Source organism: Odontesthes bonariensis, chromosome 21 (assembly GCF_027942865.1).
Source record: "Odontesthes bonariensis isolate fOdoBon6 chromosome 21, fOdoBon6.hap1, whole genome shotgun sequence".
Taxonomy (NCBI): Eukaryota; Metazoa; Chordata; class Actinopteri; order Atheriniformes; family Atherinopsidae; genus Odontesthes; species Odontesthes bonariensis.
The window spans coordinates 13,598,527-13,622,428 of record NC_134526.1 but is presented as its reverse complement, the minus strand read 5'-3'; the positions used below and the strand labels follow the sequence as shown (position 1 = coordinate 13,622,428).

At 42.2% G+C, this 23,902-nt stretch overlaps 3 protein-coding genes across 11 annotated transcripts; 2 read left to right on the top strand and 1 right to left on the bottom strand.

The window, feature by feature from the left end:
- The first annotated feature begins 4 nt into the window (after positions 1-4).
- arl16 (ADP-ribosylation factor-like 16) lies at positions 5-2,915 on the top strand. 2 transcript variants are annotated; one of them, XM_075453163.1, is made up of 6 exons: positions 5-119; positions 386-441; positions 539-586; positions 757-872; positions 1,021-1,182; positions 1,689-2,915. In XM_075453163.1, exons 1-6 carry the CDS (start codon positions 44-46, stop codon positions 1,693-1,695), a joined length of 465 nt encoding a protein of 154 aa, XP_075309278.1. In that variant the 5' UTR covers positions 5-43; the 3' UTR covers positions 1,696-2,915. The 2 variants fall into 2 exon arrangements, with proteins under 2 accessions (XP_075309278.1, XP_075309277.1); XM_075453162.1 differs by having other exon boundaries at positions 539-655.
- On the bottom strand, positions 2,896-13,493 carry epn3a (epsin 3a). Of its 8 annotated transcripts, none has more exons than XM_075453156.1 (13): positions 13,198-13,492; positions 12,236-12,310; positions 11,416-11,515; positions 10,587-11,311; positions 7,478-7,596; positions 6,763-6,840; positions 6,220-6,312; positions 5,425-5,508; positions 5,082-5,214; positions 4,713-4,877; positions 4,506-4,592; positions 4,187-4,423; positions 2,896-4,079 (listed from the first exon to the last, which is right to left on the bottom strand). In XM_075453156.1, exons 4-13 carry the CDS (start codon positions 11,164-11,166, stop codon positions 3,790-3,792), a joined length of 1,866 nt encoding a protein of 621 aa, XP_075309271.1. In that variant the 5' UTR covers positions 11,167-11,311; positions 11,416-11,515; positions 12,236-12,310; positions 13,198-13,492; the 3' UTR covers positions 2,896-3,789. The 8 variants fall into 8 exon arrangements, with proteins under 8 accessions (XP_075309271.1, XP_075309272.1, XP_075309274.1 ...); XM_075453157.1 differs by having other exon boundaries at positions 10,587-11,308; XM_075453159.1 differs by lacking the exon at positions 11,416-11,515 and having other exon boundaries at positions 10,587-11,308.
- Positions 13,494-22,084: 8,591 nt separating this feature from the next.
- On the top strand, positions 22,085-23,609 carry rasd2a (RASD family member 2a). The gene is made up of 2 exons (XM_075454155.1): positions 22,085-22,658; positions 22,926-23,609. Exons 1-2 carry the CDS (start codon positions 22,142-22,144, stop codon positions 23,441-23,443), a joined length of 1,035 nt encoding a protein of 344 aa, XP_075310270.1. The 5' UTR covers positions 22,085-22,141; the 3' UTR covers positions 23,444-23,609.
- Positions 23,610-23,902: the final 293 nt, after the last annotated feature.

Sequence of the window (23,902 nt, the reverse complement as noted above, 5' to 3'; positions counted from 1 at the left end):
ACGTTACAACACGCAACGCAATGCTTATGCTAGAATAAGCGAAATGAGCAACAGAGAAGTGTGTTTACTTCTTGGAGCCACTGGCGTCGGAAAGACATTGTTGCTTAAACGCCTTCAAAATATCCTTTTTGCATCTTAATGTTTTGAACTAGAGTTGGAAAATTACCGGTATCCTTGTACCGGCTAGCGCAACAAGCTAATTTAGCTTTTATTTTGTGTAACTGCTGGCTAAGAAATTAACGATTTTATTATATTATAAGCCTCATACCGGCTCACCGCTAAGTTATTTTTACATGTTTGATATTGCATACTTTTTGAAAAGCACTAAATACAATTAAACTGTGATATTAGATATCCGTTGTTACTTTCCTTACAGTTTTTTAACTGTTCCATTTGCACGGTTTGAGTGAAATGGGCTCACCTCCTTCAACTCTTCCCACAGTAAGCAGTAGAGAGAGAAATTTTAATAAGTTTGCTGATTTGGTTCTGATGTGACATCCCTTTCTGTTATTCTACTAACCTCTCTAAACCTCTGCAGGTTGGAACCAATCTCACAGACTTGACCCTTAAAAAGAAGAAGATGACTGTAAGGGAGCTGGGAGGCTGCATGGGCCCTATATGGCCCAGTTACTTCAAAGACTGCTCCTCTGTCATTGTATGGTCTTTTAATAGACATTGCATTTATTTTCAATAATATATGGTGGTAAAACAATTGACTTTTTTTTTGACTGAATATTTCTTTCTTTGTTTACGAAGTTCATGGTGGATTCGGCCAACATTGCTCAGATATCCTCTTCTTGTATCCAGTTGCTGTCTGTGCTCTCTGCTGACTCTCTGAGCAATGCCTCCGTGCTTATCCTCTTCAACAAAAGGTGAGACTCCCATACAAACGCATTCCCACAATTGATCTTTTACACAAGCAAGTTTTCACTGTCAGCAGGTTTAACTCATATCATGTGTCTTGAGGAGAGCTCTTTATCCCATTGTATTTTCTGATATCGACTTCAAACTTCTTTCCAGGGACATGCCTTGCATTATGAGCCTTGTAGAGATAAAGTCACTGTTCAGAATGGATGACATCATTGCATCTGCTACTCAGCCCATCACAATACTTGAAGTCAGTGCCCACTCTGGAGAGGGACTGCAGGAGGTGTTGAGCTGGCTGGAGTCCATCACAGTCAAGTGATATGAATTTGTTCTTTCATGAATTTAATTCCCCACAAAAAAAATCATAGAAATGCTCTCGAGGCATGTGGGCAGTGACATCAATATTCCCAGTTTTAAAAAGACAGTTTACTCTCAGTTTTTAGAGAATTTAAAGCTGCCTTTAGTGTTGGACCGTCTAAACCTTACAAAGCATATGACATGAAAAACAGTTGTTGGTCTTTGGTGTAATATCAATAAGGGGAAAGGTCAATGGAGAAGGAGATGTGAAAGATACTATGCCAGGATCTGATAATTGTATGGATGAGCTTGGTAACATTTGTTGTAATAACACCACGTCACTTTCACTAATGAATTTGTGGTCTGATAAGCAGTCAATTGACCTTGCAAGAGTAACGACTGAGTATAAGATCTAAGGATTTGCATGGCTTCATATTATGAGAGGAAAACTTTGTAGGCAAGTCTCTACCTAATTCTTTTTTTAGAAATAAAACAAAGTCTTTCTCTTGTGTTTTTTTTAACAGATCATAAAATGTGGGAAACACAAAGAGCTCTGCTTGTCCATCAAAGTGTTGGTATTATGTATCTCTCCTGTAATGACTGAATTTAGATTATCATAAAAAAGAAATGCAAAAGAGCCCTTTCTTATATAATCAAGATATTATGATAAGATATCCGAAGTTGTTTTAAAAGCTTTCATATTGTGACATTATTATGAAAAAAAAGTGTGCATGATGTTCAGGGTTCACATCAATTGACAAATGTGAAGACAAGAGAGCTGTCTTACAACATCAGAAATGCTCCTAAAATAAATAAAAAAAAACGTCATTGGCAAGGATCTTGAAATCTCTGATTTAATTGTGTCTCTCGTTTAGATGCTTCCAGGACATGCCACTAAAAAGAAACTCGGTGAGAGAAGTCTGCAAATGTTTTTGCATGTTTCATGCGCAAAAACAGAAGACTTCTAGGCAGCTTCAGGTATACATAGAGCAACCTGGAGTGGTAGTTTCAGCACGTACCACACTATGGATGCATGGGCACAGTCAAGATGGGGCACTGTTGATTTTAATGAAAGAAAGGTATCACGGGCAGGATAAAACTGTCACATTTAGGTCACAATCGCTGTGTGAAAATGTTTTACTGATGGAGGAAACCAAATTAAAGCTCTCTGAGAATGCAGTCCCTCAAGTGTTTATGGACAGCTAAATGAAAGCCATAAAGAAAAGAGCACTTTACCGACAGTAAATCCTCACGAAGGTTATTTCGTTCTTTGGAGCTGCTTTTATACACTAAAGAGACTGAATATGTCAAAGTAGTGACAAATTCTAATTATTATTATTATTCTACCAATATCAGAAAACTTAGTTTTGAAAGATGGTCTTTGTTTTTTTTTTTGTTTTTTTTTTAATCAGATCAACAACCTGAAGCAAACATCAAACAGTACAAAAGAATGAAAAATGGAAAAGGTGGGCAATTAACGGGCTGTGAATCATTCCTTAAATAAATTCAAGTAAGCCTCTGAAATAATTGAAATCTAACAACTTAATAGCTTGGACACATGACAGCATGGGGTTTGCAGAGATGAAAAGCAGATGCAGGAAACTACTTAGATATTTGCTTATCAATCAAATATTGGTTAAGGTGAGCCAATGAAATACATTTTGTGTACCGGTAATCGTTTTCTTCTCATTTTCCTTTTGCTGTGTTACGGTGACATTTTTATTTTCAATAAACTCTGACGTCACAAATGATTTTATTTTGATTTATTTATCAACATAATCAGAATTCTGTCCTTGGACTTGAAGTGTGCTCATAATTCTGATCAGCAGAATCAGCACTGTAGTGATTATTTTAACCAGCAGGGGGAGTTAAAAACCGCATGCACATCAAATACTGAAAATGTTCCAGGGTGTGTACACAGATGATTTCATTCTCCTCAAATTTGACAGCAAGAGCAATGAGAATATGTTAAACAAACTCCTCTGAAGAATGAATGCATTTTATAATTATACTGCTGTATTTGATGAGAGTTGTTGTTCACAAGCGATGAATAGACTCAGATTCATACATTTTTAAATGCTGCCTCGCTTGTTAGGAACTCTGAAGCCCTTACAGTCAATTGCAGTTAATTTCACTATATTAAAATAATACATATATTGATCAAGCTAATTGGTTCTGGCCCTGAAAAGCTAATATAGTTAAGTGTGTTGATGCAGGTGGATTTCAGGCACTGAACAAGTCTTTTAGTTACTTGCCAATTAAAAATCTAAGATACTAGCCCAGCACTAATGGCAGAGTTCATGTACAACAAAGTATAATCAAACTGTGCTTTTGTGTAGTCACTTTGTAGTCAGTTAACAGATTATGGCCTTGAAAGACGTTTTACACAATACTGATAGTTTCTAAGAAAAACTGCTATCTCTTTTTTTTTAAGCTTCTTTGTTGTGAGGAGCAGAACCAGCTTGCATCAGTCTAAGGGTTACTGTACTATACAACAATATAAAAACAACCGAGAAAAGGCTTTTCATACAAGTCCTTAGGGCTGTGATTTGGTCTGCAGAATGAGCGTTATCCCAAGAGCATAACCTAAAGGCTAAAGATATTTTTCTCCAGTTTTGTTGGTCCTCATAAGAAAGGGTTCTGGTTGCTCAGTGCAGCTTGTGATCCTTCAGTACTGGCTGAGGAGAAGGGCAACAGGGGCTCCGGGAGGGTCCTTTGCAGGTCCAGACCAGGCTGGGTGGGGTGAGTGAGTGACGAGGGGATGCTGGCACCCTGATGGCTCATAGGCAGGGGCAGGGAGGCACTGTATGGAAGAGAAGTGGCTTGGGGAGTCGCAGAGGTGGGGCCCATTTGATTCAGACTCAGTTTTGGTTGCTCAGTTTGGAAAGGATTGGTGGCTGAGGGAGCGCTCAGTCCTAAACCATCAGAAACAAAAAAAAAAAGTGAACGCTAATGTGCACATGCTTATTTAACTATAGATTAGCAGCTATTTGCCATACAGAATGGCTAATACAATAGATACCTGATAAAAACGGGTTCTTGTTCTTGGCTGATTGATTTGCTGGAATCAAGGCGTCCAAGTTTACCAAGGAAGCTGCCGTTGGGCCCAGGAAGGCCTCAGGTGTTCGGCATGTTCGAGGGCTGGGGGCAGCCAGGCTTTCTCCAAGACGAGACATATCAAAGAGCTCAGGACTGCCCTCCCCTCGTCCGTTAATACTCACCGGACCACCATCCATGGCTTCATCAAACAGATCCCCATCTAGTCAGAGAGTGAAACCGTGCTTTAACCGTGCAGGATACAAAAAGCTAAGGAAAAGTCTTGTATAATAACAAACTCTCACCTGAGGGGCTTCCACTTCTAGGAGGAGGTTCCTTTCCTGCTCCCTTTTTTGGCGTATTTTCTGATGAGGCTAAGAAGGGATCAACTCCTGCGTAAGTTATAAACCACAATGCAAGTTTTCTGCTGTACAACAAGAAATTCCAAACGCATATTTGGGTTGTGTTGATTTTCAGTTGAGCCGGATGAGTGCATGAAAGCACACACTCACCTGTGTTGGAAGGGAGAGACCAGACTTGGTCTGCAGGGTTGGTGCCGGAGACATTGTTTGGCGGTGCGTCCCAGGAGTTGGCCGGGGGCTCCCAGGGTGGTGGAGGGCTGTTGGAAGTTGGCGGTGCCATCCAGGGAGAATCTGCTCTTGGAATGTTGGCACTGTCTTCTTTCGATAAGGGCAGATAATTAAAGCGAGAGCATTCCCTTAGCAGAAGAAGACTGAAGGTACTAATGGTACACAATATGGTATACGTATGAAGGGAAAAATAAAAATAAATTTCAAACAATTTAACTTGGGACGAATTAGAACTACCACAAAACCTTCATAACGAAGTGCTCAAACATGGTATATTAAACCAAGCCTCACCCAGGGAGTCCCAGGGGTCTGAGCCTCCAGCAGCAGCAGCGGCGGCCCGGTGTGGGGCATTATTCCAGCGACGCTCAGTGGGAGGCAGATCTGTAGGCACTGCAAAAACATCTACCAGGTCCATAAAGGCCGTCTGAGCCACACAAAAAAAAAAAAAAAGAGAAAAAAAATCAATGTTGGGTCGGGATAATGTTTCTGCACCTGGTGGTTACAGGTTTGACATGTTGGAGCATTAAAATCCCCAAAAAGGCAATAGTATACATTTATAGATTATTTTGATGCTACCATATCTATAATTGCATCATCGCCCCATTTAGATATTTTACACCCAAATATTTCATACCCCGCCTTTTGTCTCCATCTCACGTTTGCTCTCCTCCAGAGCTTTTAGGAGGACCGACTCGTCTCCCCGGCGACAGAGTTGCTCCTATAAAAAGATACAGACACATGGACGCCTTTGAGCATGACAGCTTCCGGCAAAATTCACTTATTGTCACATCATACTATATTTATGACTCAGCTACAGCACAGAAAATCAGCAGCGAGCTTGTGTTATCCCTAGGCAACATATGCATTCTGTTTGCCCAATCCAGAAAATTCTCCGGTCAAAGAGGGCGGAGAGCACAGAATCAACTGTGAGCTCTAACAGAGCAGTTCTATTGTGCTACTTTATATTAGCATAGGCAGACAAAAAAAAGGGGGGAGAGAATAGAGACGGGGTGAGACAGGAAAGGGGGTTCAAAGGTTGCAGCGAAAATACGTAATAAGTGATATCTGTCTTTAAAAAGACTTTAAAAGGGCTAAAGAAAGCAAGTGTGGAAATGACTGTTTCAATCGTGAAATAAAAAGTTTTTTAAAAAAACTACTACAATGAGACTTAGAAAATAAGTATTTGCAGATGTGATTTGGATCAACCAGGTTAAGTCTGAATAGGTCCACTCAAATAAGTCCAAATTTGATTACTTCAGTAAACACAGTCAAATTTGGATCAAACTTGCGTTTACTTTGTGTTTACTACAGTTGACTTAAATTAGAGCAGCTAGTCACTCGTCAAGTGTGTAATTGTGAGTCCTGCCTTTGTGTTTTCACACTTTGTGTTCTCAGCAGCAGCTTTGAAGCATTGTGACTGAGACCCTACCTGCTGGTGCTCCTCTTTGCTCAGGCTCAGCGCTAACTGGAGCTGGGTGTCCTCGTCCATATCCGCAGTGGCAGCAGGTGCACGTGGGGCCGGCTGTGAGTGTTAAGCAGGGAGGGAATCATAATCAGTTTTTGGTCAATCGAGAAAGAAATTAAAGCTCGGCCATCCTCACAGTACACTCCATGCAGTTCTAATCAGAGTGAAGGGCTAAATCCTTTCAGCACCAGGTCAGAGTTTTTAGGATGTGTACCTCAAACAACTTGACAGAGAAAAGAAATCTAGTTGTTAGTATGACAGAAGGATGATGCCACAGTTGATTAATCTTCTGAGAGAGATGCCCCTTTGTGGTTCAAAAAGTGATTTAGTGATGGAGGTAATAGATCAGATATATGGGGGAGAAAAGGTGAGTAATGCATGCGGTTGGTTCTCGGAAAGAGACGGCCTGGGCTGTGAGCGTCGTTTTAGCGTGCAGAACAACAGGAGATGAGTTGCAGGCTAAAGGATGCAAGGAAAGGGTCGTCCCTGGTCCAAGCATACTCGTACCTTCTGGGCCTCCTCCTTGCTGAGAGTCATAGCGATCTGGAGTTGAGTCTGTTCATCAATATCCACTGTGGGAGGTGGCTAGAGTCAAGCAGGAAGGATTAGGAGGAAGACTAATCAAAGGGAGATGTTCAAAGCATACCTGATTTTGCCAAAATGATTAATTGAGAAATCAATAAGGCAATAGAATAATTACAAGTAAATCAATAGAGAGGTAAGATCAAATACAAAAAGATCAATTTCTCCTCAGAATCACAGTTGATTTGTTTGATTCCTGCAGTGGAAACTGTTCCTTTAGCTGAGCAGGGGTTTCAACACCTGCCCTTGCCATGAAGATCAGGACAGGCTGTGGATGTTTAGGAGTGGATCGATGCGCATATCCTGTTTGGCTTCTCAGTATTTCACTCTTCGCTTCCTCACTCTTCAGCATCGCTCACACAGATTGGTCAAAGTGCCATTAATTATGACATCAAATCACATCACTTTGTGTTAACAGTTCTGGGAAACGTGGCATAGAAGACAAAGCAGGAGCAGTTCTTCACCACCATGACAGGCACTGTTCAAGCAAGTGAGTGGGAGCCGTTTCATGTTTCACTACGGTATAACACGTCAGCAGCAGAACAGATAAAAAGCCTCTCCTGCCAGGCGCATGTGCTGGAGGGGTCAAAGGTTTATGCTCAGTGGAAGTGATTGTGTGTGCCGCCTCAGTTAGAGGTACCTTTTCACTTTCTTCTCGGCTCATGGCCAGGGCCAGCTGCAGCTGCAGCTCCTCTTCTCCACTGGTCGCTGGTCGGGCTTGTTCCAGGTCTGGTGCCAGTTCAGGAGAGGAAGTGGAAGCTGCAGGGACACAGAAAAAGCCGAGGAGAGTGGGTTATTGAGAGAAAGGGGAGCAATGGGATAGAGGAAGAAAGATTTGCAGATGGAAAAGAGAGAAAGAAACACTTCAGGCTGATTTTTAAGGTCAGGAAAAAGCTGGCACTGATTTTGCATGTTAATTTTCCATTGCCTGTTGTTTGGAGCCTTTGCTGGCATGGCTTGCCACAGTCTGCCCAACTCTGCCTGCACTGAGAACAATGGTGTGGCTGTGTGAAGAGTTAGGTTGTTGGCGGGGGAGAGAAATGGATGGATTGGAGTGGGGCCCACCCTATAACCCCGAAACTTCTGTGAGGTTTGCAGCACTCAAATCTGGGAGAAGGTAAGATGGAGAGGGGGTGGGGTGTCAACATACCAGTCAGCGTGCCAAGCTATGGATCACAGGGGTAAATGAGGGAAGCAGGCCACATGTCTGAAAAGTCAGGTCTCAGAAACCACTGTGCTACCCCTCAATATCCCCTGTCTGAGTTGGATTACTTCCTGGCAAATTAGCTGCTGCCAACCTTCTGACCCGCACCCACAAATCAGATAATTTATCCAAACTGTCCACAGGCTTCCTGTGTTCTGGAATACTGAAGATACCCCAATTACACTCGCAATCTGTCGTGCAACTATTTTAGTTACTGCATTGACACTCATCCACTAAAGGAATATTGTATGTATAAATATTTAAATACCTTGAAAAACTCTGATATCACCAAATGGAGCTTTTTAGAAACACTCCTGTCTACATAAATTGCTTGCTAGGGTTTCTGAAGAGTGATATTATTATGGTTATCCAGAACCAAGTATGCCTTAGTCCAAAAACCGTCTATTGTAACATCACTGAACCACAGACCCAACGCTAAGTGTTAGTAACTGGCCACATGTTTCCACTGGCACCCCGTCTGCTCCAGAGAGTTATGTAGGTAATGTCTACGAAGTGGAAGAAGTGCTGGACAAAAAGGGATTTTTGACGGATTGGTGGTAATAAGAACAAACAGAGACCATCTGTGGGCCCGTCTGTGTTTCCTTCACGAAACAAGCCTCAGACATTAGAGTAACAAAGTAACGGGTGTCTTTTGAAACCACAGCTCTGTTTCTAACTAACATCCTTTATAAAGACCGCACAGGCCACACAAATACTAAAGTATATGGTACACACCAGACATACCACATTTACAAATGATTGATGCTTTTGCACCATATGTTTTGAGGCTGAGCTGTTTACTGTAGCTGTTAAAGTCAGTAACATGAGAGTTCCTTTACTAAGGTAAATGTATGAATACAGCCAAGTGAAACTACTTAATCCCAGTGAGCACATAATATGAGTTTAACATTGTGTTTGGTCGTAGCCCTAATTTAGTCATGAAGTTCTATTCATATTGCCAATTCCTGCCAAATCTGTTCTGATTGCAAAAGTTTTGTCAATGTCTTCCAACACGTGTACTAAACTTTCTTTTCTAACCAAAATTGAGACCAATTAAGGCCTGGACATCTATGGGCCATTAGTTTATGGAGCATTCAGACACTCACTGAGATTACATGTAAAGGTCACTCAGGAATAAGCTTTATTAATTAAATCTGACCTAAGAGCTGGCAGCAAACTGGTAATTTATGTATTAGAGTACAAGTACTAATATAGAGTTTCTGCCTGATATATTATGATATTTCATATTGTGTCAAATTGTCAATACTGAGGGATTTTGCCAAGAATTAAATGTCTTTTCCTCATCTTGTGCACGTTTTATCTCTGATTTAAACCAAGTTTAGCCTGGCAGCAATGCATTTCTAAAACATAATTCCATTCTCCTAAAACGCATGAAAAAATGAAATGTTTAACACGAACACTGCACAAACCCATTTAAGTTAACAGTTTTACTATTTTTGTCTGATACACATCAGTGTAGTAGTTGAAAAGATTAAACGACGTCTACACTACCATTAAACTTGAACTTTTCAAAATATTTCAACTATCTAAAGTTGTCTTAAGACAGATAGCTGTAGAGTAGATGGAAAACATCAGAAACATAATGCTGGCCACACTGCTTTTTGTAAGACAACAGAAGCTAAAGAGTTTAATTTCAACTAAGAGGTAATTATTGGTTTACTCTTACAGTGTATTGTAGTAGAACTACTACTAAGAGCTTGAATACAGACAACTGGATTTATTCTTGGACTTTCTTCTCTAGATGCCTTTATTCAAGCTCTTAGGATTACCATGACCTGGATGACTGAGAATCTACATCAACATATTAGAAATCTGTTAAATTATCCACTGAGAAAAATCAAGATCTACAAATGAATTAGCAATATATGGCTGTACGGTATATGTAGGGCATTTCTTCGGTATATGTAGAGCATCATGTACTTAATTAAGTGCACCTAGTTACTTTCCATCCTTACAAGCCACCTAACCACCTAACCTAACCACAATCACTGCAGTAGCCTAAGCAAAATTGTTGTCACAGCCCAGCATCCAGTTGTGGTTTGATGTTCGAGTGAGACGAGCAGGGCCCCTTTCTTTTGTAAATCCAGTTTAGCTGACAAAGGAGAATGAAAGGAATGCAGATGTCCAACTGTCAGTAAAGAGCAAAACAGAAACATTTTCTACAACAACAAAAGGAAGACACAATCTATCAATGCTCTTTTGAATGTCACAGTGAGCTGCTGGGTATTACATCAGAGAGAAATCACAGGTGAGAGAAACTGATCTACTTTTCTACTTTCCCTTTTCAGCCATGAAACTAAATCTCTTGGGTGACCGATGAACTTAGAAGTTAATGGATGCTTCTCCGTCGCTTTCATCCATGATATTTTGAATTTACCTGATAAAGTCGAGACCTGCCGTGCGAGCGTTTCTCACCAATGACAGGTCACATGCCACAGACAACAATCTGAGTGTCATGGGGAACCAAGGTGATCTTTCATCTGAAGATAAGCATTTGTGACGGTAGTTGGATCATGATACTCACCGTGGAAGGATGGTGAGCCTCGGCAGCTGCTTACATCCTCCCCATACGAACTGGCAGTTTGGCGACCTGGATATGGAGGGGGTATGGATCCAGAGCCTAAGCTGCTGGTGAGCCCTGCCATGCGCGACTTTGTCTTCAAAGCCTGGCTTCTCTCCTTTTTCAGCCTCTCCTCATCTCTCAACAGAGCCACCAATTGTTTGGCCTTCTCTCGGACATTGACGCCCTGGTCACGTCCGTCTCGATCTATGTACTGGAAGTCTCTCAGTGTCTGAATGGTGTATATGTTGTCCCGGCATTCTTTGGCCACACGCTCAGAGCCTGTTTTGACTAAATAGTCCAACAGAGTGAGCGCCTTATAAACGTGACGCCAGTTTTTGCCGTGATCATTGAGCCTCTTCCAGATCATCCCCATAACCTCAGTGAATGCCACCACATTGAAGGTCAAGTCTGATATTTCAGACATGAGAGAGCTTGGAGGTCCCCAGTGGTCGTTGGAGGTGGCCTCTCGGACCTTGATCTCAGCCTCCGTGTAGTTGTTGACCATGTTTTTCATCTGGCGGCGGAGCGATGAGGTCTGCATGACGGCGGTAGTGTTTCACAACGTGGCAGGTGAAGGTCAAAAAGCAGGCCAGGGCACTGCCTCGGACAATATAGTTTGTTCAGTTCAGAAGAAAAAGGCAAGCGAAGAGAAGGCAACTTCAGTGATGTTTACAAGTGGGATCCTGCTGGAAACACACAAAGGTCATTTGAGCCTGTGCAGGATACAACAAATTTAGGTCAAATATTGGTCTGAACTTTTTCTCATATGGCATGCACCCCACATTCTTACCAATATCACTCGTTGCTTTTGTCATTGCAGACAGGATTACTGACAGCAGCTCAACTGTCTCATTATTTGTGTGCGGAAGGAGAGACGAACAACTCGGCACCTTCGGGCAATGTGAAACAAAACACCTGAGCTCAGTTTCCCCTGCACGGACTTAAAGAGATCTTTGAGCGCATTCTTCCTATGTGAGCACAGACCAGCTTCCCAGTGATTTCCCAGTTTTCAATTTCCCTTAAAAGCAAATATTTGTTTCGCGCTCATCCTATCCACAGGGACCTCTGCATAATATGCTGCTGTTGAAATCTGTGTTTCACCTTTGAGTGTTTTCAGAAATGGGAGGGACTCCTCCTCCTCCTGCCCCTATTTTTCTAACTCGATTACATCACCACAGCAGAGGTGGGGCTTCAGCATTTAAGACTCCAAAACTGAAGTCCTACATACACAAAAAATACTTGCAACAAGGATTACCAAATGTTTCTTCTTTTAATATTCATTTAATTCATGTAAATATGAATTAATGCAGTTACTTTGCCCTGAACATTGGACTGTTTTGTCCAACGTAATCAGGGGAGAAGTCAACTGAAGCAATAGCTGTCTCCTCTTCTTAAGAAAGAGTGGTGACATATATGAATACAGGACCATTCCACTTAGAGCTAATATGCTGTGTCATGAGTGAGCACTCCCAAAATTTAAGAAAGAGGGAGGAGATGAGCAACGGCCATTATGTCAACCCCTTGAGTCTGTGAAGGTTTGTCATAAAGAAAACGGTTGCACTGTGGTAGATTAAATACTCTGAAATGTTTGACTAAAACATTAGACATACCTGTGGGTGCACTGTGAATATGTAAAATGACAGCACCAAGCCGGATATCTCACTGCTCTGGATGCTGTAAGAGGACTGTAAATAGATTGTTAAGTGGTAGTGACAGTCAAAATATTTATGGCTCAGATGACAGCACGTTAAATCTCAAGTAGTCCTAGTTTGTCCGTCAGTCCCAGCATGGTCAGCAGGAAACCATGTGAGGAGCACCTTAAATCCGAGGGGAAATCTCTGCATTTCTTATACTTTTCCTGAATTTGAAAGTTGGTGGTAAAAGGGGTTTTAATGCTAACAGAAGAGAGAGACAAGTTTTAACCCCTAAGATCTAAGAAGCAGTTAGGCTCTTGCTCTGGACAGATGTTTAGCCCAGTCCAGATGGTTGTTTTACTGTCCCAAACACACTCATACTGCATTTTTTGGTAATGGATCTGGTATCTTGACTTTCACAATTGATAACAAAGTGAAACCGGAGGCTCCAATAGGTATGTGACACTCAAATACATTCACATTAGAAAACGAGGTTGTTTCAAAGAGTTTAACGTGACGTCTTATCAGGACAATTTTAAATAAAGGAAGTAGGCTACTAGAGAATCTGATTGGGCGCGTGCAGTTACGTACAACAGTCTTTCTCTGATACGATGAAGTGATCCTCCTTATATCTTTTAGAAGCAAATCCAAACTACACCAAAATTCGGCCCACGTTCTCACCAGGATACATTTGCCACACAACCACCAAATAAAAACACGGGTGTAAACGCGAACTTGTTTCCCTTCCGTGCCCTTTCTGTCCCAAACCAGGACGATCGACTTGTGCCAATATTGCGTCAAATGGGACGACCGCGTCGGTGAAGTATGTGACGGTGACTCAGCTATGTTTCCGAGTTGAAAAGTTAAAACATCGACAAAACTATCAGGGAACCTTAAATCGCGACTATTCGGTTCGCTGCTTCCACTTTCCCTCTTACCTTCATGCCATAGCGCGTCAGAGGGGTCCCAACTTGGGGAGGATTTGGGTGGAATGAGAAACGTCTCCGCCTCTCGACATATCCCGTAGATGTCCGACGGAGAAACACTGGTGTGTTAGTTTTGAAGCGCAAATGAAAGCATCCACTGAGAAGTGTACGTACGCAGAAATAATCCAAAACAAATGGTTTGTTACAACTTAAGTTGTATGTGCATATCGTGAATTCAGGCGCTGAGCCTGCAGATGGCTCGGCCCCCTTGAAAACACACGCACACACACGCACACAGTAAAAAATGGATGGAGAGAAGAGAAGAGGGAAGGAGGGAGGGAGGCCTGCTCAGTGCATGCAGAGTCAGACTTAACCCTTTCACCGCCTGATGGAAAAACATCTGATTGTGACTTAAGCAGGAGATCATATGCAGAGGAATCACACCCAGGATGAAGCTGAGAAGGCTCAAAGTCATTTCAGACCACGTGGGGACACGCTGTTTGGAGCACAGCATGCATCTGTTCATATAAACCTGCCAGTGCCCCATCTCATATCTAAGGAACAGCAGTAATCCTGTATTCAATTTCAGGAGATTTGTGCGTTGGAAATCTCAGTAAGTAATATAGCGTTATATAAATGTATATATTTATCTCTCTATATAGAGAGATATATCTATCTCTCTCTCTATATATATATATGCATGTATATTCCATAACATGCACCGACCAGGTTACACACCCTACATACAAACTAGGAGGTAAAACGATATGTGATAGAATAAAACTGAAACAGACTATGTTATTTCCTACAGAGGTTCAATATAGAAGCTGTATTTCAACACACTGAGTGAAAAATGTCCCAGAGGAAGCCTACAAAGAGCCACATTTCCTTTTCTGCAGCTTCATCTTCGCATTGCTGCTCTTTACTTATTTATTGACACTAATGGGACGTTGTGAAGTCACATCCTTATGCATTATACATGCAGGCACAGATCTTTTTGGTATTTGCACCGGTTTGGATTCAGACTAATACAGGAAGATATTTCAGGTTGTTTACATCAAGGAGCAGAAGGATCATATTGTCGTTGAGTGAAGATTGATTTCCTCACTGAGGGAGAAGCAGCAAGAGAGATTAGTGTTTCTTGTGGCAGACAGAGCAGGATATACAGGAAATACCAGCTCCACCTTGAAAAAACAAATACACTCTTGGAGACGACAAAAAGGGCAAAGTGCACAGAAATCAAGTTCATCAAGCACACTGTAACAGGCTCTCTGGACTATATATGCCCTTTTCCAGCTCTTAAACATGGTCAAAGATAAGTTTGTATGTGTGCATTCTTCACAGTGGGAGTGCACATTTTCTTATTTCAGCTCCCTAATTTTATTTTCCCACTGATCAGGTCAGTCAAACTTATCTACTTACACCTTCTTCAGCCCTCCTCCTCTCAGTCTTTATTTCTCCTGAAAACAAATGCCTGAACATTCTTTGTTTCCCAACAAAGGCGTGATGAGGTCAGTGCAGGGAGGACATGCAGGCGAGGTCTGGGAAAACAGGGGGGGGGGGGTGCAGCCTGCAGTGATGTCACATAGGAGAGGAAACCTGACTTCTTGTATGTGTGTGCACTCGTATCACTCATCTTGTGGGGACATAACACTCTTTAACAGTCACTTTGTGGAGACTCACCCTTTTTTGGGGGGAGACAAAGTTCTTAGACAGTAACTCATTCAATTCAAGTAAAGACTTGGTTAAGTTTCGGATTGGGCTTACTGTGACAATGGTTAGAATGGGTTTGCAGCGACTCAAAGCTTTCTTTTTGAATGTTGAAAACAAAACAGTGCTTTTGTCTGTCACATATTTTCATGTTAATGATATTTGCTACACAAAGCACTGTGATATGAGTACTCACTCAAGGATTACCTAAGGTACACCTAAGGTTTTGTTTAAAAAAGCTTTCTAAAGTCTGATGTTTTTATGTTTGGTTTTCTTTGGCGGGGGGACTTAAAACTTTCCACTGAAAACTTTTAATGCTCAGTCTCTAAAGACACCAGAAGCATGAACTAACGTCAAGAGAGAAGTTAAACCTTCTGCCTTTATTTCAGAAATTACAGACTGTGCTTTCGTGATTATCAATTTTTAAAAATATATAAATAACCGTTTGACTGCTTTAAAAGTCACCTAAGGCGTGAGAGGTAAGAGCATGCATGTGTTGCGTCAGACCATAATGGGTTAAACTTAAAGTTTACAGGTTTTTTTTTACTGCCACCTGGTGGCAGTACCTCAAGCTATTTCTATGATAGTACACTGTACACTACAAAATCACCACTTCTAAAACCTCTCAGGTTTTGATTTCCTGGCAAAGATGCTGGCGAAAAAAAAAAATCAATAATTAAATTATCTTTGTTGTACAAAAATCTACAGGACTACACAGATGATGTGTGTTAAAACATATGAAGGATAAAACCCCATGATCCATGATTTGGAAATGTTAGAAAACACAATAGCTAATGGCATGTTAAAAACATATCAGAGTCTGCACTGTTTCTAATCAAATAAAAGCAAAACTGTCCAAATTTATATATTCATGCAAATTTGTAGATTTCATTGAGTTGTACCCAAACATTGAAACGGCACTCAGATTTTACTCTTCTCATCAGAGGCTGGTTCATCTAAATCAACTTACAGCCCCTGTTAACCTGTTAAGGACATGGCTGTGGCTCAGTGTCTTCCATCAGAACAAAGAACCGCTGGTGATGGTGGGCAGCCGGTCTAAGTGATAGTGTCAGCATTTCAATTATTTATTCTCAGCAAATAGACTGTGGGCTTGTCAGGAAGCTGGATCATCTTTAGACAAAAAGCAGCCACACCATCAGGAGTTAAGACTTGCTCACTAAGAAACTGAAAAGATACTTATTTGCAGAAACAGAGTTTGTTAGCCAGTGGTTTTGAGGGGCCACAAGGCCAAATGTTTGGGGTGGGCACGATGGATGACACACCCATAATCAGCCATAGCTCAGAAACAGCTCTAATTAAGGTAATCAATTACCTTAAGAGCAACAATAGCTCACAGAAAACTTATTTTATTTTAGTTCTACTGGATTTCCCTGCTGCCTTTGACACTGTTTCTCATGGCATTTGTATTGAAAGGCTTCATTATTCAATTTGTCTGAAAGGGTTAGCTTCTGATTTGGCTTTCATCGTACAGAAGAGACAAGTGTTCTCATGTTTGAAAAGGTGGTTTTTAAATCAATAGAAAGAAAAACTCTTTCAAAGTTTCCCCAAGGGTCAGTTCTTGGTCCATTTTTCTGTAACCTTTTGAATGTTCTCACTGGAATATCATCAGGAATCATAACATATCCTGCCATTCATATGCCGATGATTCACAGTTGTACTCATCATTTCATCTGATGAATAGAAAAATCCACTCATACCTGTCTTCACCTTCTATAAAAAAGTCAGAGACCATGGCATTATTTTACACTCTGATCTCAGTTTTGATGATCATATTACCAAAGTCACCAGATCTGCTATCTACCACTTAAAACATCTAAAGTTCTTATTTCAGACTGACTTAAAGAAATCGACTCATACCTTCATATCGACCAGACTGGACTACTGTAATGCTTTGTTTTACCCTAACCACAAACCATTAGTTGAGCGACTTCAACTCATTAAGAATGCAGCAGCCAGAAATTTGAACATATCGCTCCATTACTAAAGTCTCTCAACTGGCTACTTTTTCAACACAGAATCCCTTCAAAAAGCCTCTTACTAGTTCATAAAACACTAAACAATTTGACCCCCAAATACAATTCTGACTTGCTCACTGTGTATAACCCAAACAGGTCTCTAAGGTCATCAAATGCAGGTCTGTTCCCAGAATTAAATCTAAATTTCTCAAGGGGCCAGATCTCTGGAATAAATGACCTTCTGACCTGATGTCCATTACACCTGTGTCTACATTCAAAACTAAACTCAAACATTCCTATTAGCACATGCCTACAATTATTAACAAATTGTGTGTGTCTGTTTGAGTGTATGTGAAGCTGTCCTGCATTTTCTATGTAATTTTGTGAAGTATGTGATTCTCTCATACTTTCTATGTTCAGCACATTGACTTTACATGTATGAAATGTTTTATGCAAATAAAATTGTCATTGATATTGACTCCTTTTTTCAGATTAATCCAATTTGTGTTCACTGCATAAGGAGACAAACTGGGGACGGAATGGTACTTCTGTGTATTAAACCTAAAATGAAACACAGGGTTGGAAGTTGAATCAGTTCCGATTTGCGTCCCTGTGGAGAAAGGTTGAATGGGGCGACATGCGCCGCTGAGGGTGGCAGCACGTTGGAGTAGCTCTGTACCTCACATTGAGATTTTCTTTTTTTTCTAAATTTCATTCCTGTTTTTTCTTGGAAGAAATTGCATTTTTTTGGACAACTGTTCCTTCCTGCCTTGGATGCTGTGCAGCTGGATTGATTTTTCCCAATACTTTTGTATATTTTGCTCTTTTGTTATGATGCATAACCATAGCAACAGGGTGGTTTACAACTGGGAGCAGCTGATTAACATTGGAAAAGCTGAAATAATTCGACAACTGAAGCCAGAAATCCCACTGGAATTGAAAAGGAGGCATCGTGGATGCAGAGCAGGGGCAAAGAGGAGAGAAAGAAAGAAGAAGTTCAAACCATCTCTGTCAACCGTCATCATGGGCAATGTAAGATCGTTAGCTAACAAGTTGGATGAACTTCTAGCCTTGACAAGGACTCAGCAAGAATATCGGGAATGTAGCATAATGTGTTTTACTGAGACATGGCTGCAGGATCATATCCCCGACTCCAGCGTCTCTGCCGGGCTTCCTGACTGTACGAGCAGATCGAGATTTAAAGAGTAGCAGGAAAAGGAAAGGGGGTGGATTGGCAGTGCTTGTCAACAACAGATGGTGTCACCCAGGACATGTTACTGTGAAGAGTCGTCTCTGCAGTCCTGACATTGAACTATTGGCAGTAAGTTTTCGTCCATATTATTTGCCAAGAGAGTTCACCAGTGTTGTTTTGGTGGCTAATTACATTCCACCCTCAGCTGTTGCCGACACTGCATGTGATGTCATCAGTTTCGTTGTTGCTAAGATACAGACACAACACCCCAATTCTTTTGTGGCAATATCTGGTGATTTTAATCATGCCTCACTCTCTGCTACACTGCCAACTTTTCAACAGTTTGTCAGCTGCTCTACCAGAGAAAACAAGACATTGGATTTGTTTTACACAAATGTCAAGGATTCATACATTTCCAAATCAAGACCTCCCCTGGGTAAATCAGATCACAACCTTGTTTTTCTCTGTTCAGCGTATAAACCCCTTGTCCAGAGACTACCTGTCACAAAAAGGACTGTTAGAAAGTGGTCACAGGAAGCTGAAGAAGCCTTACAGGGTTGTTTTGATGCAACCGATTGGATTTCTCTTTGTAAGCCACATGGAGAGGACATTAATGCCATGACTGAGTGTGTGACTGACTATAAACTTCTGTGTGGACAACACCATCCCCACCAGAACAGTGAGATGCTTCCCTAATAACAAACCCTGGATCACCAGTGAGCTAAAGGAACTATTGAACAAGAAAAAAAGAGCCTTTAGGGAGCGAGACAGGGAGTTACTGAGGAGTATACAGAAGCAGCTCAAAGTCAAGATCAGAGAGAGCAAGGAGGTGTATAGAAAGAAGCTTGAGAGTAAACTGCAGAGGAACAATATCAGAGATGTGTGGTCAGGAATGAAGAAGATCACAGGCGACAAGCAGAGGGAGGATCGGATGGATGGAAGTCTGGACAGAGCAAATGAGCTGAACACATTCTTCAACAGGTTCAGTTCAGGAACAAGCTCACCATCCTCCCCTCCTGTTCCCAGCCAAAGAGACATCCCACCCTCCTCTGACCCACAGCTTTCCTGTAACATCTCCACCTCCACCTCAGTCATGGATTCTTCTGCTTCCACTAGTTTGTCTTCAACCAAATCAGGAGATGCTGCTGTCCCCTTTGCCTCCCCCTCCCACTTTTCTGTTTCTAGAAGTCAGGTGAAGAGGCAGTTGGAGAGACTGAACCGGAACAAGGCTGCAGGTCCAGATGGTGTCAGCCCCCGAGTCCTGAAGGCCTGTGCAGAGCAGCTCTGTGGGATTCTGCAACACCTTTTCAACCTTAGCTTGACCCAAGAGAAGGTACCACTGTTGTGGAAGACATCCTGTCTGGTTCCGGTACCAAAGAAAACTCACCCTTCAGACATTAATGACTACAGACCTGTTGCCCTGACATCCCACATCATGAAGGTCCTGGAGAGACTCCTGTTGACCCACTTGTGTAAGCAAACCAGCACATATCAGGACCCCCTGCAGTTTGCTTATCGCCATGGAGTTGGAGTTGAAGGCGCTATCATACACCTGCTTCAACAAACCCACTGTCATCTGGACAAAGCAGGCAGCACTGTGAGGATCATGTTCTTTGATTTTTCCAGTGCATTTAACACAATTCAGCCTGATCTGCTTCGTCTTAAACTCCAGAAGACTCAGGTGGAGGCCTCAACAATCACCTGGATTAAGGACTACCTGACAAACAGACCACAGTTTGTCAGACTAAAGAAATGTGTGTCTAACCAGGTGATCAGCAGCACAGGAGCACCACAGGGGACTGTACTCTCACCATTCCTTTTCACTCTGTACACTTCAGACTTCCAGTACAAGTCAGACTCCTGTCATCTACAGAAATATTCAGGTGACTCTGCAGTTGTCGGGTGTATCAGAGATGGACAAGAAGCTGAGTACAGAGAGCTGGTGGACCGCTTTGTGGCATGGTGTGGGAACAATAATCTCATCTTGAATGCTAACAAAACAAAGGAGATGATTGTAGATTTCAGGAGAAACAGGGTCAGATCAAACCCTGTTTCCATCATGGGAGAAGAAGTGGAGGTGGTTGAGGAATATAAATACCTTGGTGTTCATGTGGACAACAGACTGGACTGGAGACACAACAGTGAAGCAATCTACAAAAAAGGACAGAGCAGACTGTACTTCTTGAGGAAGCTAAGGTCCTTCAAGGTTTGCAACAAGTTGCAGATCTTCTACAAGTCTGTTGTTGAGAGCGTCATTTCCTCTTGCGTCATCTGTTGGGGCAGCAGCATCAGAACCAGGGACCTAAAAAGACTCAACAACCTGATAAGGAAGGCTGGTTCTGTTCTGGGGACGACTGTGGAACCTCTGGAGACAATAATGCAAAGAAGGATTTTGCATAAAATCAAGAGAATTATGGACAACCCTGAACATCCTCTCCATGAGACTGTTATCGGAAAACAGAGTCTCTTCAGTCAAAGGCTTCTTCAGTTTGGATGCAAAACTGCCCTCATGTACCACTTCATTAAAATCAGTAATGCTGCGTGGTAAACACTGTCTGAGCTCAGGAACACTTCTGACAAGCACTGGAAAACAGTTTGTCACTTCATTCAAAAAATACAAACTAAAATTCCACAGTGCAAAGAGAATGAACTGAACAAGACAGGGTTGTCATGAACAAGCAATGAAAGGAAAACATTTAGCTTCGAAAAACCACAGCATTTGGTTTATTAAGTTCCAGGATACTGACAAATAAGAAGAGGTAGGCTATTTAAAAAGTAAGCTGGGACAGGCGAACATGCCCCATTATTTTTATTTTATTATCAATTTTGTTTATTTTATGTGCTGGCATTACACATTACAACGATAAATGTTGCATTGCATAAGTGATTTTTCTCCCCGTGTATGCGTGGGTTCTCTCCGGGTACTCCGGCTTCCTCCCACTGTCCAAAAACAGTGTTAGGTTGGTGTCTCTAAAAAATTGTCCCAAGGAGTGAGTGTGAGCGTGTGTGTGGTTGTTCGTCTCGTTTGTCTCTGTGTGGCCCTGTGATGGACTGGCAACCTGTCCAGGGTGTACCCCGCCTCTCGCCCGATGACTGCTGGGATAGGCTCCAGCGCGCCCCCCCCCCCCCCCCCCCCGACCCGTCCGTCGGATTAAGCAGGCATATAAAATGGATGGATGGATGTATAAGTGTTAAGTCTACAGCCTGATGATAACTTATCCAGCCATTCAGTATATTTGTGCGGTATGGAAACTAATGTCAGTGCCATAATATCATATTGCTGATGGTGGATGTGCTGCAGAGGACTCATCATCTGGCTCTGAATCATAACAGAGAGAGAGCGCTCTCCTACTGGAGAGCAAGTCGTGATCATGAAATAAAGAGGCTTGTATGCAAGCAGGGCTCTGGAGTGACAAAATCCGCACTGCGCTGTTATGGCTTGTTTTAAGTGGCTTTTGTTACAATATGAAAGCACGAAGTGAGGGTTAAGTAACACATAAAAAAACCACAAAATGAAAACAATGCAAATGACTATTGTCACTATAGAGGATTGCAGGAAATTAGATGAGCATAATTAACTTGTGCCTGCACTCCACGCCTCCAGCGCCCAGGGATATGGGCTATTATGTGAACAGTATATCCATTAGTTCATAATCCACCCATTCATCCTTAATGAGACAGGAAACAGCATGTATAGGGCTAAAAATAGAAAAGTAGCCTACATTTAATGACAGGTTTGATCAGAGTGTTCTCTATTTATGAGTGTTTGTGTTAGAACAAACTGTTCCAAGAGAATAAATAAGTTTGGTTTGGATCATTTTAAACTCATTTGACTCGAAACTCAACATCAAAAAAAATGTCATGAGAAAAATGGTTATTTTTTCATGGGGAATAGGGGACGGGGGGGCTTTGTTCTTCTATAAAAGGAATAGTTTCTGACAGACTGATGACGCAGAGACACCTCAGAGAGGGTGTATAAGAGATGACACTCCGCTCTTTGTCGATGGACTCGTGAGGGAGCGACTGTTGGTTCGTTTTTGATAGCCTCTCGGTGATTAGAGACGTTTCGGTTTCAGAGATGAACACAACTGAGAAGTTTTACCTTCCCGTTGATGGCATCCTCGAACTGTTCCACTCTTTCACCGGGCATCACCAAACACGCACTGCGCCCCCAGCTCTGCCTATATTCCAGCAAGTCCCAAACATATCGAAAACAGGCATGGGTTTCATCAAAACTGTTAAAGGGTGCTGGAGACCACAGGATAAGAGAGTGGTTGCGCGTAGATCGTCAAGTTCTGGCAATCGGCACGTGTCGACCGATCGACTCCGTAAAAGATCTGCAGATCTGCCGAAGTTGGGTCAGACCAAACCCACAAACTGTCGCAGAATAGTTGTGCTTGGGGCGCCCAAATCCGGTAAAACCAACATCCTCCGGCGGTTCTTGGGTGAGGAATTTGAAGAGAATTACGAGCCCACAGTGGAGGACTTCTACCGCAAGCTGTTCCACATAGAAGGGGAGGCATACCAGGTTGATCTCCTGGATGCTGCAAGTGAGAGGGACTTCCCTGCCAAACGGAGACTGTCCATTCTGACAGGTGAGAAATATTTCCTTACATGTCATTAAGAGAAGATAGGGTGCTTAGAAATACAATTTGACGAGAGAATTATTTATTTATTTTTTTAAATATCAGAATTTTCATTTTTGTTACTTTACTGTTATTTTTTCGTATTTTGGGAGCACAATAGGGTGAATTGTTCTAGAAGGAATTATTAACAGTGAAGTCACACGTTTGTAAGTGGAGTGATAATGTCCTTGAATTTCCCTTTATCTATCATCTAAGTGCATCTCTCTTCTTCAACAGGTGACATTTTTCTGCTCGTCTTTAGTTTGGATGACAGAGGCTCTTTGGATGAAGCCCGAGAGCTGCTCAATGAAATCAAAGTTGCGAAAGCAAAGTTGAAAAAATCCAACCCTTCAGCGAGAGTGTCAGTCGTGGCATGCGGCAACAAAGCGGACCTGGAGGCACAAAGAGCCGTCAAACGGTCAGAGGTGGGACAAATCCTCGGTGAGGATGTCCCATTCTTTGAAACGTCCGCCAAAAACGGCTCCGGACTGGAGGGTGTGTTCAGAGCTCTGGCCGTTCTCGGCGGGTTGCCTGCGGAGACGAGCCCATCGCAGCATCAGATTGTACCTATCCTCACCTACCAATCAATGTGCATCGGCAAGCGAGGCAGGTGGGGGAGATTTTCGCGGGGACTCGGTGAGCCCTGTGCAGCCGTGGACCCTCTTGCGCGCCGCCCAAACTTCACCAGCGACCTGCGGCTGGTGCTTGGATCAAGCACCAAACACAAGAAACCCGAGAAGTGTCAGATTCAATGAATTGTGAGACTTCTCGACAAACAAATTGTAGTAGTATGCTGCAATGTCTTATATGTCAGGAGTTATACTCTGTAGCACCTGGCTGGACCAGTGCATTCTTATTATCATGTTTTTCTATGTAACTGTATATTTCACCCTTTAATAAAAGTTGAGGTTTTGATTGCCATGTTTGCTCATTAGTGTTTCAATGATGACTCAATTTGCTTCATAACCGGTTTAAGTGACTGATAGATGGAAACAGATATAGTTATATTAAGCACATAAACGTAAGCAATCAATTGTTTTGAAGCAGTGATGTACAACCTGAGCAGAGGTGTGTGGGAGGGGGCTCAGCTGCGAGAGGAGATCATTCAAACACCGACCTTAAACGTCGTCCAAGTGTTTGAGGGGAGAGATGAGAGCGCCCACAACAATGAGGATGGTGTTACAAGGTCCTTATGCCTCACAGAACCTCTTATA

Coding starts and splice junctions, on each gene's coding strand:
- arl16 (XM_075453162.1), top strand. CDS start 44: ATGAGCAACAGAGAAGTGTGTTTACTTCTTGGAGCCACTGGCGTCGGA. Junction 120..385: donor GTTGCTTAAACGCCTTCAAA/ATATCCTTTTTG, acceptor CAGTTTTTTAAC/TGTTCCATTTGCACGGTTTG. Junction 873..1,020: donor CTTATCCTCTTCAACAAAAG/GTGAGACTCCCA, acceptor ACTTCTTTCCAG/GGACATGCCTTGCATTATGA.
- rasd2a (XM_075454155.1), top strand. CDS start 22,142: ATGAACACAACTGAGAAGTTTTACCTTCCCGTTGATGGCATCCTCGAA. Junction 22,659..22,925: donor GAGACTGTCCATTCTGACAG/GTGAGAAATATT, acceptor CTTCTTCAACAG/GTGACATTTTTCTGCTCGTC.
- epn3a (XM_075453156.1), bottom strand. CDS start 11,166: ATGCAGACCTCATCGCTCCGCCGCCAGATGAAAAACATGGTCAACAAC. Junction 5,509..6,219: donor GCAAAGAGGAGCACCAGCAG/GTAGGGTCTCAG, acceptor ATCTTTTTATAG/GAGCAACTCTGTCGCCGGGG. Junction 4,878..5,081: donor AGACCCCTGGGACTCCCTGG/GTGAGGCTTGGT, acceptor TATCGAAAGAAG/ACAGTGCCAACATTCCAAGA.